The sequence below is a fragment of the Hippocampus comes genome, unplaced genomic scaffold (genome assembly GCF_001891065.2).
Source record: "Hippocampus comes isolate QL1 unplaced genomic scaffold, H_comes_QL1_v1.1 scaffold132, whole genome shotgun sequence".
NCBI lineage: Eukaryota > Metazoa > Chordata > Actinopteri > Syngnathiformes > Syngnathidae > Hippocampus > Hippocampus comes.
This window is the reverse complement of record NW_017805467.1, coordinates 3100738-3118833: the sequence shown is the minus strand read 5'-3', so window position 1 is coordinate 3118833 and position 18096 is coordinate 3100738. Positions and strand designations below refer to the sequence as shown.

At 40.4% G+C, this 18096-nt stretch overlaps 1 protein-coding gene across 1 annotated transcript in view; it reads left to right on the top strand.

Moving 5' to 3' along the window:
* rabgap1l (RAB GTPase activating protein 1-like) overlaps positions 1 to 18096 on the top strand; it is a 118572-nt gene that overhangs the window by 19911 nt on the left and 80565 nt on the right. Inside the window, exons 11-13 of the mRNA XM_019875197.1 lie at positions 137 to 266; positions 5461 to 5554; positions 6181 to 6331. Of these exons, the coding sequence (XP_019730756.1) occupies positions 137 to 266; positions 5461 to 5554; positions 6181 to 6331 (375 nt within the window). The remainder of the gene's footprint in view (positions 1 to 136; positions 267 to 5460; positions 5555 to 6180; positions 6332 to 18096) is intronic.

The window sequence follows — 18096 nt, the reverse complement described above, 5'->3', positions numbered from 1 at the left end:
TTTCCCTTCATCTGAACGTGGCAATGGTCACAGAACAAATCAAACTCTGAAGTACAAGTACCACTGCTTTAAATGCGGTAGTTTAAAGTTGTATCTTTTTAAAATCAAGCTAATTATACTTTGTGTGTCCCTACAGCATGCTCCAGAGAGGACAGGTCAGAGTGATGCTATGTACGAGGTGGTGAGTCTTCTGAGGGAGGCAGAGAGAAGCAATGAAGGCAAAGGACAACCGGCCTCGCCCACTGAGGAGGAGGAGGCGGATGATGGTAAGAGTAGCCACTTACTCCTACTTCTTCTTTGTTTGGACTGTTTGGTTCCTTTACGCGTTGTTCTCTCATCCTCCATTATGATTAATGCTTCAAAATTCACAATCAAAGTTCTGTAGAGTACTCACATTTTGCCCACAACTTTTGGAGTGAGATTATTTTTTGAGTGTGTGTGAATCGCTTCATTACTTTGCAAGTCATTTATGTAACTGTGTGGGGCTGAACAGTCTTCGTTGATTGTGTCAGTTGATTCCTATACAGTGTGTGTCATGCAGTACATTTCTTGGACCACTGTCAAATGTCACAGATGCCCGTCTAAATTAATAGCATTGGTAATTGCCAAACTATTTTTTTCCATCCCACAGAAACCTTACAGCATTGTTTTTTACGGGAGCATTTGGAATTTTTGTTGTGAGCACAGCTTTTCATCACCCTTAGTCTAAAAAATTGTCACCTTGGATTAATGGAAGGCAGCAACATTGTCTCCATGTGCAATTATTGGCCCAACCAAAGCCACTGTTTGGCTCCCAGGCTATAGCTGATGGTTTTCAACTGTCATTGTGGGAGCCATTCAGAGGGCTTTTACTGTACCCTCCCTCCTCCCTCAAGATGAGAAAATAGAGACACTCAGGGACATGGAGTTGGAGGTCAGCGTTATTGTGTAGAAAAATGAATACACGCACGGTGTAGTTGCCTCCATAGAAGCGCACGGGTTTAATTATGTTTTTCTTCTCGGGTGCTTCAATGTGCCCGAAGGTGACATAGTTTTTTTTTTTTTTTTTTTCCCTCTCTTTGCGGATCCCTCCACAGCACTGTCATTATTGTCGAGTGTTTTTGTCACTCTTTCCTACACGCATAAATACATAAAATGGTAGTTGCATATGCATCCTGTGCTCTGCTCAGAAGGAACCATCCCATATCTGTGTGATACAACACAATGAGGTTGGTTGGGATCTAAATAATAATCAACGCAGTTTGTTTTGAGACTTAAAAAAAAGGTGAAATTAATTCAATTACACTAGCAACAACATTAACAAGGGTTCTTCATGGTGCCATGCACATTGCATGCACACGAGTCACGGAAATATTCGAAAGACTTGAAGGATGTTTATAGATACACTGTGTTAACGTACAAAGTAATATTGTGGTTTAAAATTTCAATTATTGTTCCTACCGTATTTAGCATCTCTCAGAGTAGTAGTTATCTTTGTCTTGGCTTTTCCCATCTAGTGTGTGCCACAACAGCAAACAAAGAAAGAAGATGATGCAAACCATAGAAGAAGAGGACACTGCATATCAAATCTTTTGAGTTACCGCCGTCATCAACATCCAAAATTGTACATCAGCCCAGTTATTTCAATATATTGCTAGCGTCTTTTTAAGTACATTTTGCGAGGTCTTGCATGCATGAACATTTATTTTTACATTTCTAATGTGCAATAAGTACATAGGACTGATGGTTTGATAATCTTTGTATTCAAAATAAAACCTTTTGCAATTCTTTCAGTGTGTCAATTTGTATATGTTCATTTTAGCAAAATTGTGACAATACTGACAACTGTGATCATTTTGGGTTCACTATTATTCAGATTTTCATCTCTACACCTTATATGAAAGTAACCCTGTAGTGAATGGCCATCTTAAGACGAAAAAGCAAGAGTAACGTATGTCATCTTCGAAGTCATTGTATGTTTGCAGTGACTGTAGACACGTGCTTTCTGCCCGTGCGGCCTCCGCCGTCTTGAGACAGAAGCACCACCTTTGTGGTGGGTCTTAACAATTTGAAAAGGGCTCCTTGAGCACGTACCAAGCTCATGCATGCTTGTTGCTGTTGGGATGTATAAGGGAAAAGAAACGCACAGAGGATAATGGCTGCAAGGACAAATGGACAAAATTGTGGCAACCCCCCCAAAAAAGTACATTATCCCTCCCAAAAATCAGACAGTACCTTTGAATCGTGGTTCAACAGAATCAATTACAAAACAAACAAATCCATTCACTTAACAGTTTGAGGCAAGTCAAATGGTTTAGGTTCCTTTCAATGAGATTTCTGCACCTCTCAGCAGGGGTTTTGGCCTACTCTTCATCTGCAAACTACTCCAGTTGTGTTTGGTTTGAAGGGTGCTTTATCCTGTTGCAAGATGCAAGACCTGCGAAATTTTCTGACACTGGGCAGCAAATTTCTCACTACAATACCTCGATAGTCCTGAGCTTTTATTTTAGGCTGCACAGAGGCTAGACACCTTGTACCAAATGCAGTAAAGCAGCCCAGAATATAACTGTGTCCTCCTGGTTTCACTGTCGGGACAATGTTCTTGTCTTGATATCTGTGGACATAGAGCTGATGTGCCTTGCCAAGAATTTCCACTTTTCTCTCTCCTGTCCATCAGGCACTCTTGCAGAAGCTGTGTGGCTTGTCAAAATGCAGTTTTGCTTTTTTCTGATTTATTTTCAACAGTGGCGTTCTCCTTGGCTGTTTGCCATGAAATCCACTTGGGCTTCAACAATGGCGGATTCTGACACTGATGTGCCATGACCTTGGAGTTCACGTTTAATTTATTCTGAAGTCTTTTTTTATTTATTTGTTTATTTTATTTTTTACCATTTGTATTATCTGTTTCATCGATTTCTCATCAATTTTCCTCCTGCAGCCACATCCAGCGAGGTTGGCAACAGTCCCATAGATCTTACATTTCTGAATATTATATGCAATTGTAGTCAGAGCAACATCAAACAGCTTGGAAATGATCTTAAAGCCTTTACTTTTTATGTGCTCGACTAAAATTTTATTTCTAATTTCTGAAGACAACTCCCTCCTATGCTTCCCCCAGTCAATGTTTAGTGTGGTACACACCATGTCACCAAACAGCCCAGTGATTGGTTGCTGCAGTTAATAAAACTTATAATTTGAAAAAATGTGGGCATTAAGCACGTGTCTGCTGTCACTAAAAACATGCAAGGATTAAGAATATGATGTACATTACTACTACCTTTTATTTATATATTTATTTACTTTAGGTCATAGACATTCTATCAAGTCAGTCAATCTGTGTCCGTTCCTACATTTCACCTTCACACTCACTGAAGTACTGGAAAATTCAATCCATGTAGCTGGAAATATTCATGAGAGTATGCATCAAGACATATTTGCGTTCATCCTTCTATTCACTAATCTATTCATCCATCCATTCATCATCATCATCATCATCTATTGTATTCTGCTAAGTGGAGGGTAACAAGGATGGTAGTGCCAATCTCAGATGACTTATTGTGGTTCTTTGTTGAATAGCTAAGGGAAGTCACATGCAGAATTTCCACCGTTTCATCGTGAGATATGGAGGATACATTTTAAAAACCTACTGACGTATATGATTAATATTGTCACATGACCGATATAAGGTTACCGACAGGGAAAACCTCATCAATGCATTGATAAAGTTGTTCCATATTTACTACAGTACCATTCGTCATTACCAAGCTTTCAACTAATTGTTTGGTATAAATAATGCCAGTCGCATATGATTAATATTGTCACATGACCGATATAAGGTTACCGACAGGGAAAACCTCATCAATGCATTGATAAAGTTGTTCCATATTTACTACAGTACCATTCGTCATTACCAAGTTTTCAACTAATTGTTTGGTAGAAATAATGCCAGTCACATTAAAAAAAACCCAAAAAAACAAAAAAAAAAAAACCCAGTGTCTCCATGAAGTGCATTGGCTAGGGCTGCATATCATGATTCTTTTAAGAATCCATTAATATCTCAAAATAATTTTTGCCATAAATTGGACGAATGAGCTTTTTAATTACCATCCCCTTAATCAAAAACTGGAGATTATTTCAAATTGACAATGCAGAATATAAAAATCAATTGATTATGATTCAGTTTCTGGATTGGTCTGTGACATGCCAGAAAGTAGGGAAAATACTGATAATTGTTTTGAAAGCAGATATTTGCAAATATTGTCCCAAGTCTGGTCCTCAAGAGCCTCGATCCATCCCGTTTTATCTATATCCCTCCTCCAACACACCTGATTCAAATAATCAGCTCATCAGCAAGCTCTGAGAAGTCTGACAATGATCCTGATCTAAAAGCACCTAAAAACATTCCATTTTCTAAAAAGCCGACACTGCGCCTTATAATCCGATCTGCCTTATATACCTGTATGCATCAATAATCTGATTCCTAGGACTTAATATGTTAAATGTTCTGTAAACCGTTTTGTTACAGCTGCAGCGGTTGTGAAAGCGCGATATAAATAAAGCTGTATTGTATCATATTCCCTTTAGCGTAGCTCCATCTAGTGGATGCATAACGCAACCTCAGCCACTATTGTAGCTTCTATTCTATTTTTCTTATCTTATCTTAGTCTATGCACCTTATAATGCGGGTTGCCCTTTATATGAAAACAGTTTTAAAATAGGCCATTCATTGAAGGTGCGCCTTATACTCCGAATCGGCTCTTAGTGCGGAAAATACGGTAAGTTATCTGCACGTTTACATTACAATCCAGTAAAAATGTGGGAAATAGGCAGCTAACAAAAATATTGACTTGGTTATTTAATTCCACTTATTGGGAGAGCAAGCACGTCAGAGAAACTATTTGTACATAAGAACAAGCAAATTCAAAGCAAAATCTCCACGGTACTGTAGTTGTACGTTCAATCTACCGTATTTTGCCCAGTTACTGTCTCGTGTGTAAGTGAATGTAAGTGTGAAATAAAAATGGGACACATTGAAGAAATGTGGTATTGCAGCTATATTCATGGCTGCATGTGCAAGTCTAAATGCTGCACATACACTGGACTAGACTGTGTTTATGTTATAGTGGGTGGCTTATGTGTGGGAATCGGTCTCTTTACCAGCAGAACAGAAGGCTAGACAGGCAGTCAGGGCTGCTGCATCTACGCTCAAGTGTTTTGCTGTGCTGATTGCCTCTTGTTTGACTTGCAAACTGCCAGATGGAAGAACATTACACTAATGGAATGTGTAGGCCCAGTAGAAACTCTCCAACCCCTGTTAAGGATTGTGTGGTTGGAGCACAAAGGCACAATTTAAATGCTTCGCACGAGATCTGAGATTGAGTTTTGTGTTCTCATTTGGCCAGGCGTCACAGACATCAAGGTCACTATTGGAGACAAATGTCTAATAAAAAATGTTCTGTGGTCCGTTTGTGTTGTATGTAGATAGTGACAGTGAAATCTCCAGCGGGACGGGAGATGTTTCCAAAGATTGTCCTGAGAAAATTCTGGAATTGTGGGGAGCAATCCTCAATAGATGGTAAGGCAACAAAGCTTTAGATTTTGCTTGGAAAAAATGTGCATTTTGTAGGTTTTCAGAGTCTTGCGTACATTTTTAGTTTCACGTGTCAGATGCGTTGGAATGGTATGAATGACATTTTCTTAATTTGTTTTAAATGCAATTTAATGCGGTCTTATTTTTAAACATCACCATTAATGAGTCGACAGCATTTAGCATTTACTAGCTGTTGCATTAGCGCAGGATTGCAGGATTTAAAAAAAAAAATCTAGTCTCATTATGTACTCTACCTCATAAGAATCAAAAACTGCGCGTTACCCCCAAAAGGAGGAATGTGGTCGTTAATCTTCATGACACAATTGAAGCTAGTCTTTGCAAGTGGACCTGCATGCATGCTAAAATATTGATAGGATCGCTTCCGATCATGTACGAACTAAAACTCAACATTCTAATACAATTAGTTTGTCATTAGAGTACCTTTGATGTGTAACTTTTACGAATGAATATGAAAGATGCATGGTTGCGCGTCACTGCTAATATTCAGTAGCACTGAAGTTGTAGTTGGATTAAAAAAAAAAAAAAACCTATTCCACTGTGCCTTTTAAAATAATGCTGTGCGTGTATGTGTGTGCGCGCATACATTTTAGGCATGGGAACCTGTCCAGTCGTCCGAAGGGTTTGCACCCACTGGTCCGTAGTGGCATTCCAGAGCCGCTGAGAGCTGAAGTATGGCAGCTCTTGGCCGGTTGCCATGACAACCATGACCTGCTTGAACACTATCGCATCCTCATCACCAAGGTAAATGAATGAAAGAGCAGTATAACATTTTTCCTTTTACAAAGTGCAATTTGGCTTGCTGGGGCAACAAATTGAGATTGTCAAAACACCCCACAGTTTTGACAAATACATACAATACTTTATATTGTATGTTTACTTTACACGGTACCTGTATATATTTTTCTAAAATTGGCTGGCGATCAGTCTAGGGCAGTTTGTTGTTGTTTTTTTTTTGTTTGTTTTTGTTTTTGCTGGGCATCAGTCAAACAAACACACACCACGCCTGTCGATTGGGAACTTCCAAAGGTGAATATAAATAGGGCTGGTTGATTCCATGATTTGAGATTTGTCATATAAGGTGACCAGTGGTGAGCTGTGAGCATATTTACGCCAACAGACGTGGCGGAAATGTGTGTGGCTCTAGCTAATCGCAGTCCCCATTCTAACATTTGTTTGCAAGTTGAAACAAACAAAATCCACCAGTAAATGAAAGAAGTAATCGGAAGAAATCGACCAAACGTATATCGAAACGCGAAGATGAAGCTATTTTGAAAAGAGAAGTTGTTGAATTATTTGAACAAGTAGCTCCCAAGTGATCAAGTGGAAAGCATGAAAATACAAGCAACGTTTGCACAGCCAAACCACGTAAACATTAGCAGTTTAGCCGCTAATAACTAGCTGGCAACCACTGGATGAAAGCAGCAATTAATTGTGTCACATTTGCAAGTAGCAATGATGCTAATATCAAAGTCCATTAGTAGCCTCAAATCACCCCAATACAGTACAAAATTTGTGTTTTGTACTTTTTTTTTTTAATTGCCCTAAAATACCCAATACAGTCCAAAATTCTTGTGGAGAAAAAAAAAAAGCTTGAAATTGTTTGAAAAGTTTTAAAATGTATCCAAACTTACCCTTTTGGTACTTGGTGGGAGGATAATGATGTGCATCTGATCTTGTGCACAAGCCACATGTTATCTTAGAGTACTGAACTGCACCGAAAATACTTTAGCATGGTCATGAGATGTGTACACAACCCGCTCCAGTAAAAACAACACTCATGGATATAAATTGAATGATACGGAACACTCCTTTTAAACGACCGATATGTGCCTAAGCCGCATACTAAACTCATGTCTATGCTCCGTTACATTTCATCTCTTCTCTGCTAAAATGGCTGCCACATCTGTCCGTATTTTGTTTTGAAGGGGAAAAAAACACATTGACACATTTTATCGTCTGCTTGAGTCTACTGTGCATTTTTGTTTAGTACTACTTAGGGCTGGGTATCGATTCGAATTTTCAAAATAGATTTGATCCGTTTCACAATGGCCCGATTTGATTCACGATCCACTTTATTTGTTTTTCAATCAAGTTAAGGATTCCGCGCAGAACAAATTGTACTTTAATGTGGAAAATATTCTCAAAAGAAGCTGTGCTGCAATAGTAGAAACCTTTTACTCTAACATGGTGCATTAGTAAAAATGGGAATATTTGCATTAAAAATTAATTTCACTGCAGTTACATGAATCATGTATGTTTTATTGAACATGGCATGATCAGAAAAAGAAATAATGTAAATCAATTACCAACCACAGGGCAGGCTGCATAAATAGTCAAAAACATGCGTGGTGTGAGAAGTCACATGCATTTATGGGGAAAAGACATATTAAAAGGCTCAATTTATGGTTTTGAGACTCAATATCGGAATACGAAAAGGAAAATCGATTCGATTAATCACAACTGTTATTATTATGCTTGTATTAATAATGCATCTCAAATCTCTGAAAGAGCTGCGTATGTGGCTGAGGTCCATCTTTGGTTTGGGAGTGAGAGATTTGTAAATCAGTGGGCAGAATGACAAAGCTTGCTGCAAGAGGCGACAGCAGCTGTGTGAAGGGGTGATATGAACACACCAAGAAGACAAAGATCTTCGCTTTTATGGGAAATACAATACTCGTTCGCTCTACCGCAGACCAATAGGTAAATCTACTGAGTATAATCAAAAGGCACAAAGGATGAAGTCAGGATAATCTGGTGAGAAAGATGGAGTGGGCGAATAAATATGGACCCATCACCGAGGGAAGGATAAGAGGGAGGCAATCCGTGTAAACAACGGACAATCTGGCAGATTTTTGTGTTTTTAGAATCACATTTTTAGTTGTCCCTCCTCACCCGTGGACATTTCTCTTTTCAAGTGCCTCGAAATGTCTCTTTGCTGTTTCTTAATATTTCTTACTCTGTACCTCGATCTTCGTTGTATTGTTCCCCCCCATCAAAATCTTGCCCACAGGCAGCACCATTGTTGTTGTTTTGTTTCCACAGACCGTTTTCTGTCCCTCCCCTCTTACATGAGGCCAAACGTTTTTATTTCAGATGATTTATTCTCAATTCGCCGACTGGTGCACACCCACCTCCTGTCTTGCTGGAGTATGGTATTGATAGGCGGGTGGTTGGTCTATTAATAGCAGCACCAAATGAATGGATGGAACTGAGGGAATATAAAGGAGAGAGGCAAAGAGGGAACAATGACACTGATGGCTCGGGTGATGTGGAGCATATTAATGTCGATTCTCTGGGCTCAGTGACAACATTAATGCTAATTGAGTTCCAAGTAATTGGACTGTTGCCCTTATTGGAAAGGTTTAAGTGTAAATAATTGCAGTTCGTATCAGTCGGATATCTGGATAGAGCCTTTGTTTGTAGTTATTTAACACCTGATGAATGTTAATGTTGCTTTCTAAATTGAAATACTGCGACATGATGGTTGATTCTGCCGTTTCTTTTGAAACCATTTAATCTTGATTAATATCAGTTATTTCTAACAGTTGTGTAATAGTATTTTTTGAGGGACTCTGACAGCGAGTCAAGGAGTACTGACAGTGATTTTTTTTTTTTAAATGATTTTGCCTCTACACATTTCCAGTAGTTTTGAAATAGTACAACCATATGATTTAAGTGTAGACTTTCAAGAAAATGTTCTTAAAAATAAACCTCTCTATATGGGTCATTTTCCTCAAATTCTGTCAACTATAACACACATAAAAAAAGAATCTGATTATATGCTTTCATAGGAAATGCATCATAGGACAGAGCAAATGATGAGGCCCTTCAAACGCTGCGACTACATGCGCATAAATGATCCTAACTACGCATTAACCCTATTTAAACACTTGATACAATCTTAAGAACGATGGATGCGCATGAGTTCCAACACACAAGTTTTTGTACTAGAGTCTCTCGGAAACACCACCATTTATTTTGGTGTCTGCTGATTTGTTCACGCAAAATGGTGGCCTCATCCTAACACTTCAGCTCACAGATCCCGCTGGTGTATTGCAACAACATAATGAGGTTCTGTCCACTGGCATGAACAGTAAAGACATCTTGAGTGACAGACCACTTGTAAAAGAGCCCAAAAAGGGAATTAAGATGCATTTGGATTACTTTTCATGGAAAAGGCAGACCTAAGGGTAAGTCAACTCAAAAATCTTGTTACAATGAGATGTTCTATGCAGCCTCATTGGTCTAAACACGGCATTCTGATTAATATTGCCGCCCAGTGAGATGGATCAAAATGAGGGCCGGACCGGTTAATGGACTGGCCAATTATAGCGGGTGATTATGGCACTTCAAACGTCGGCCAAAATAATTGGCCAAATGTCTGATGTTTGCTGATTGTATTTAATTGCATGTACAGTAACCAATTACGGCAGATGCACACAACGCGCCATGTTTCAGCAGCCATGTACAAAGCCTATGTGTCACGTCAGCTCTTTGTTCGGCATGCAGGGAAACCTCTCTCGCCCGTCAACATGAAACAGTGTGTTTTTCTGCATTATGGGTGCTGAGATGGCTTTCTTTTTTTGTAATTAATTTTTGGGAGAACCCTCCCCCTGTCCCCGCAAAACACCAAAGCCGCAAAACTTGAAGCACAAAATGGCGAGGGATCACTGTAATTCAAGATAAGGTGTGAATGAACATAAGTCTGTTACTACTCCTAGGGAACATTGAACAACATAACTATCATTAGCGATAAATATGAAATTCTTCCTTCTTACTATTTACACCAGGCAAGTTGGGAATTCCAGCATCAAGTTCTTCCTACGCTGGAAGTTTTGATAGCACAAGAATGTTTTGTGTGAACAAAAACTGATTTTTTTCCCCCTAAGATTTCTGAATTATATATTTTGTAAAAGTTGATTTTTTCCTCTTTTTATTCCATGTGCTCATTGCTACCTACTCTCTTGCATTCCCTTACCCCTGAACTCCCTACCGCCGTAGATGTTACATGAACAACGGATCGATACAACCTTCTTAGAGATGTGTGCCCATAGATTCAACAACAGTGAAAGCCGGAACTTGGAGCGACGTGCATAGAAAGTGTGTGTGTGTGTGTGTGTGTGTGTGTGTGTGTGTGTGTGTGTGTGTGTGTGTGTGTGTGTGTGTGTGCGTGCGTGCGTGCGTGCGTGCGTGCGTGTGTGTGTGTGTAGGCCGGCCCAGTGGTCGACTGGGTAGCACGTCGGCCTCACCGTGCAGAGGTGCAGGGTTCGATTCCTGCTCTGGCCTTCCTACGTGGAGTTTGCACGTTCTCCCCGTGCGTGTGTGGGTTTTCTCCGGGTAGTCCGGTTTCCTCCCACATTCCGAAAACATGCATGGCAGGTCAATGGAACACTCCAATTTGTCCCTAGGTGTGATTGTGAGCGCGAATGGATGTTTGTCTATCCGTTCCCTGTGATTGGCTGGCAACCAGTCAGGGTGTACAACACCTACTGCCCAATGAAAATGGGGATAGGCTCCAGCATGGCCCGCGACCCGACCATTGTGAGGATAAGCAAATTAGAACACTTTGTATGCAGCGATGCCTGTTTGAAAGTGCTCTATAAATACAGTTGAGTTGAGTTGAGTTGGATTGGATGGGATGGATGGCACTCTCTCTCTCTCTCTCTCTCTCTCTCTCTCTCTCTCTCTCTCTCTCTATATATATATATATATATATTATAAACAACTCTCTCTCTCTCTCTCTCTATATATATATATTATAAACAAACCTGCGCGCGCACACACACACACACACACACACACACACACACACAATGACTGTGCTTATTAACAATGTTGACCCTCTTCATAAATGATCGTTCTACCACCTGTGGTATCTATCCCCCTACCCTAGATAAGTGAGAACTATTGGGTCAGTAGTGACTAATTCTTTTTAGTATTTAGCAGCATGTGGTATCATTATCAGTCTCATGTTTAGTGTTGCACTGCTCACAATGACATTCATCACATTGTCACAATGCACAATTTAATTTCTTGCATACACGCACACACACACACAAACACACGTGCACACACACACACTCACACACAGCCTCAGGGCATCCGGGACATTTACAAATAAGTCTCTTTCTCAGCTGGCGCAGCACTATATTTGTGGGTGGGTTTGGTGTTTGTCGGTGACATTTTAACAACCTTTTCGTTTCCTTCGAGCTGAACAAGCCTAAGGTGTGCTACTGCGCTTGAACCCACATCTTAAAAAGCTTGGCCAGCTATTTCTCGGCCTGTTTTTCCAAAGCTCAGTGACACACACAGCAGCCAGTCTATTAAGGGGTCAGCACCTCTTCATGACAACATCGACCAACAGCATCGACAAACAACCCATGGCTTTTCTGGCAATACCTTCTGAAAACAATATCCTATACACGTGGACAAGATGGTTGGAACTGTTCGTAAAAGAAAACTCATGCACAGTGGTCACAGAAATAACAAAAGTAATCAATATTTTATGAAAATGAATCAGTGAAATCAGACGGTGCTTTTGAATTGTGGTTTCACAGAATGACCTAAAAAACAAACTCATAAACAGGTTTGGAGAACAGGTGGCGCTTTTAGAGGCAGTGTTCTTTTCTTTGTATGCTTCATTATTTTTTTTCCGTGAACATAGAGTTGATGCTGATATTAGAGTTGAGTTTTTTTTAACCTGCTTGAGTAAAGGTAAACAAAAAAATGTTCCTTGGTGTGGTCTGTCCAAAGGACTTTCTCCTAGCATCTCTGTTGCTTGTTAACATGTACTTTGGCAAATTCCAGTCTTGCTTTTTTAATTTATTCTCAACAGTGGTGTCCTACTTGGTAGTCTCCCTCTACTTTGGCTCAAATGACGACGGATACTGAAATCTGACACTGATGTACCAACCTTGGAGTTTTAAAATTTATTTGGAGGTTGTCCTGTGCTCTTCTCTTTCCATTTGCGTTTTCCGTCTCTTCAATTTGTCATCAATTTTCCAGGGAGGCTGGCAACAGTCCCATTGATCCAAAATTTCTGAATAATATGTGCAAATGTAGTCAGAGCAACATCAAGTTGCTTGGACATGGTCTAACAGCCTTTACCTTTAGCGTGCTTGGATGTCACTTTATTTCTAATATCCTGAAACAGCTCCATCCTTTGCTTGCATGTCTATTGTCCAGCAGTAAATTACACACGTTACGCCTCGGTGGACCCATCATAGATGTACCGATGTGTTGAAAATTTTGCCACAAAAGTGGAATGCATTTCTCCAAGCTTAACTAATTAATTACTACGAATCAATCCACACATGTAAAACTCAAGAGGCCTTTCTTTAATACATTGGGACACAGATACAATATATTACTGTATATTGACCTTTTAACGGTCCGAATTCTCATCAATTACAGTATCTCAATAAAAAGCACATGTCCCCCCATTCCTCTGCACTTATAGGGATTGACTCTACTCCATGGTCACTGTACAGCCTAATCACACCTATGCCATCCTTCCCTCTTTACACCCTAGGTCTAGTCATGCCCCCCCCCCCCCCGCCTTTCTGTCCCAGCTCTCCGTATGTCACTGTAATGCAGCCCTCCAGCTATTCATTGCATGGGCCACTAGGCACCAGAAAATAATTTCTGGTCTTCCTTCACAACCTTAAGAATTTCACTTATAGGGAAAGAACCTCTCCTCTGATTGTATGTGTTTTTGTAAACAAACTGGAGTGTATAGGCAAGTGGAAATATGCATCTCAAAAAAGAAAAACAGAGCCACGGTATAACTTGATTATGTGTTACTTATCTGTATAGCTTTCATTCAAAATGTTCACCGCATTTGTAAAATACGACACAGTACTTTACTAGCACTGTTACAGTGCATTGTGCGCGCGTGGGTCTGCATTTGAGTTGGCATCGCCTTCTAGTCATCCTGACACTGATATGACAGCTCGGATTAAGGAGATCCAGCCGAAAGCATCTTCCCTGGTCACAGCATTTCTGTGTCACATTCCCTGCTGAGTGTAGCCAAACAGTATACAGTATGACTGTCACATTTCCAAAACAAACCAGCTTTATTAAAACACACACACACACACACACACACACACACACACACACACACACACACACACACACGCGCGAGTATACAGTACAACTACAAATAATGCATTTCATTTCCTATGCGTTAAGAAGGCTGTGGACCATGCACCAGATGGTGTTGATGATAAACCTTGACCAAGACATGGCATAGATTTATCATGACATTAAAGCAGATGAACATCTGCTGAATTGTTGTGGAATTTTGAGCCTAAGCAGACAAATCAAAAGCCAATATTCTGTCTATTCCTGTGTGCCTTGAATTAAATATTTACATCCAAACTTTACATATGAATAAGAGATGTGTCATGACCTACATGCAGCAAGGACAAGAGGAGGGAGAATAATGAATATAAATATCTCAGCATGAGTGGTCGGACAGGTCCTCATCACTGTATGGTGGGAGATAGAAAATGATTAATGGTGATTTCAGCTGGTAGCCTGTGTTTGACCTTAGGCTCTTCTTTAACGCATTTATTTACTCCAGCACTCCATATACAGTATCTTAGGGCTGCAACAAGGAATCGATAATATGTAGAAAAATCGTCAAGTGTAGACGGTGAATTTCATTAGCAATTCAGTGCATCGGTCACCCGTTGCAACATGCTTTTATGACAAGGTATCCCAACTAGGTTCATCGCTCTCAACTAATTTCTTTTCAGTTCTTAGCTAACTTTCTGTCATCTGTAATCACAGGAATACACAGAGCTTCCTTAGCTTCATTGGATCCTGACTTATTCTGGGGACAAACATTGATAGCGAATATGCAGTCTGGACCCAGAACATATCAGATCGGTCTTCATGAGCAAAGAGGGAGGTCAGCATGCAGGTGACTGTTTGCTGAATCTTGGTGGAGTCATATGTTTGATAGGGGCTGTTTGCTGAGTCTAGGGGTGGATGTGGGCGAATGATGGGAAGTAGAGGTGAAAACATGGTGGAAGGAAGTAGTGTGAGTTGAATTCCATTATTGACAAGCTTGTTCATCTTATCGGTGAAATTTGGGAGGGAGTCGGACATAGACATTGGGTTTTGTGAATCGAGGGCTGAGTTGTCATTTGGTGTCGATGTACCGTCCAGGCGGGGAGGGTTTAGGTGAAATCCAGCATCGGATGTCGTCTGGGAACTTGGGCAGATGAGGAGAAATTAATTTGTTCTGAAGGGAATTTTGTGGGAGAATGGGTTTCATTTTGTTTAAATGAACAGATTGATTCGAAACAAATATGTGTTGGGAATGCGCTAAAGATTGTATAACTCGGCATGAAAATGAATGCGTGTAAATAGAGGTAGACTTCACAGACAAGGGACTTGCTGCTCTGTATCTCTCTCTATTGTATTGTGCAGTTTGTTTGAATTAATTATATTAAGTTATAGGGTGGTTGTGGACCCAAAAGCAGGGAGGCAAGGCAGGATGCTCTATAAATAAACCGGAAACAAAACAACAAGCGCGCTGCACAAGTCCACGCCCATGTCTGTTTTGCCAGCCACTGCAGCGCGAGACACCGAAAACGGATACTTAAAGAGTTTATGAATGGAAAGTTTACCTTTAAAAAGTTGCCAGATACAAAGATGAAAGTCCTCCGGATTTTCCCGAAATTCCGGATTTTCAAATTTTAATGAAAATTTCTCTGGAGAATTGAGGAAAAATTGCCGAAAATTAATCCGGATATTAGTGGACAACATTGAACGATCACGCGCTTGAGTTCGTTGTTTTGCTTTCACGAGCGTAGCCATGTTGAGGCACTAACACGAGCAAGAGTAAAGAGATTTTCGTCTCTTTATAAACACACTTGCTGAACCCCAGTGGAACGAATAAAAGACGCCGTGGACAAGACAATTGTTGTCGTAAAAAATATATTTGGACAAAAAGGGAAACACAGATTGGCAGAAAAACGTGTCCGTCCAACTTCGAGTGTCGTCTCGGCTAGCTTAGTTTAGCTGTTGTCATGTGTGACGTCAGTTGCGTCGGCGCTGATTGGTTGAAATCAAAAGACGCGCTTGCGTACATGTTCGCGCTGACGCACACACAGCAGAGAGCTTCGCTCGAGTGGCGTCGCCACAACAGTAATACACTCGCCTCGCATTCTCATGGCCTCGCCATATCTCGGAGATTTCGAAATTTTTGTGTGCACACAAAAGGAAGATTAATCATTGAATGTCGAGTATTTGAATAGCCTTTTGTGTAAACTAATTCATGCCAGGTGTGCGTGTGTGTGCGTGTGTGTGTGTGTGTGTGTGTGTGTGTGTGTGTGTGTGTGTGTGTGTGTGTGTGTGTGTGCGCGCGCACGCGCATATATATTTATATATATATTTTATTTTTATTTTTTATTTTTTTTTCCGGAATTTTCAGGAAAGTCCACTTTCATCTCTGCAGATAGTTCCACTGACAAGACCAAAGTTACCTGGATGTTTTGCAGTCGTAAACTGAGGTATCAACATAGCATGTTGAGTCTGAAATACCACTTAATGGCCAAGCACACAGCTGATGTGAGTACTCCGCCCCCTCATCTAAGACAGACAGCTATAGATCTTTTCAAAGCGAAGAAAATGGATAACACGACGAAGAACAAATTTGCTGAAGCCATAGCTAAATGTATGGCTACTGCATGCAAGCCTGTCGACATTGTCCACAGCTATACTCAAGCTGAAATCATTCGCATTGCATCTAACAACTCCACTACGGATTGCCAGTGAGAGCCTCCATTACAAGCTATGTACAGAAATTGTACGAAGTGGAGAAGACACTCTTTCGGGAGAGAAATAAGAGACTAGCATGAGCCTCTGGTGAATAAAGAGCAGGTAGCCTGTTGAGTACGATGTATGCCACTGTCGCGATTGTTAATTGTTTGTAACTATTTTGTGTGGAAGGTTACCGTGTTCCGTGTCCATATAAATAAAGGGGGTGGAGCTTCTCTGTGTTCGCCTGACAGTGACGGTGCGCTGAGGCACGTCGAATGTTCAGCGGTGCAGTGGTAGCGACCATGCTGAAAATAAGAAAACGTCTCCAGTGTTGTGCCTCGAACCAAGTGTAGTCATCCGAAATGATGTCTACACAAACCATAGAGAGACTTCCGCGCAAGAAAGACCAACAGAATCAACATAGCCTGACTGCTGTGTTCAACGCAAACTTGAGAAAAACGAAGTATGCAACCATGGCTTAAATCCACTATAGGCTGAGTACTAGTTTACCATAGACGTGTACTTTATAATTTTATATTGCTCTGTTTTGATTCCATAAAAAGAGCTGTTAAAGGAGCTGTTGTGTGACAAAATATTTTTTTCACTGTTGTTGGTGGACAGTAATATTGTGTGAGAGGTTTCAGTAAATATTTGCATTTTGCACATAGAAAACTAATCCATGATTCCATGTTGATGAGTGCATTAAAACAGGAATAAAATAGGACAAAAAATATAAAAGGAAATTCAGAAACGATAAAAAATGTGAATAATCACGATTAATTATGCGTATATATATATATATATAATTTTTTTATTTTTTTCCCCCCTACACTCCTCGTGATCATCCTGGGAGCAGTGCGCGGGCTACTCGCCGATGGTGACTGACTGGTTGGGAACCACTGCCTGAGGACAGAACTTGATGTGACAACTGACAAGGACTGAGGAAAGCAAACCCAATGAACCGACAAATACAGGGTGAAAAAAAGTTGTAAAGTTAGTACAAGCAAAGTGATGAGACGCGGAACATCTAGACAAGACTCGAATGGCTGAGGGAACTGATTGGAAGACACCTTGGGCCGGGCTGGTGAGAACAAGTGGACACCCACACCTAACGAGAGAAACACGAAAAAATGTACACGGGGAGAACATGATAAAACTAAATCAACAAAAACACAAATCATGACACACAAACTATTGGAACAATACAGAGAGTGGAAAAAGAAATTGATAAGTATACCCTTTATATTTTTTTGTGTGTTTTTTACTTTTTAGTTAGTTTAATGTTCTTTTTTTATAGCCCTTGGTCAACATAAGTGTTTATACAGTGAAACTTCTCTAGAACGAAACCTACATGGGCGAAAATACCTCCTAATGTGAAAAAATCTTCATGCATTAACACAATTCCCATTCTCCTGTCCCCATACGACGAAAAACCCCCTGTTGCGTTATACGAAATTATTTTCTCTGCTCCAGCCTCGCGAAGACATTCACTACAACGAAGTCTAATCCAACACCTCTACTGCTTCGTTCGGAAACGGCAACAGCAACCACCACATTGGTTTACATAGTGAACGATGTTTATTTCGGTCACAGCTGCGAGTTTCCTGAACGCAACATACTCATAGCTACTCTGCCATTGGCTTACCGAGCATCATCCTGGCCTCCGTTTGGCCAAGAGGGACCTCACTGTCTATGTGTGTAGATACTGTAGCTAGATCCGTGGAAGATAG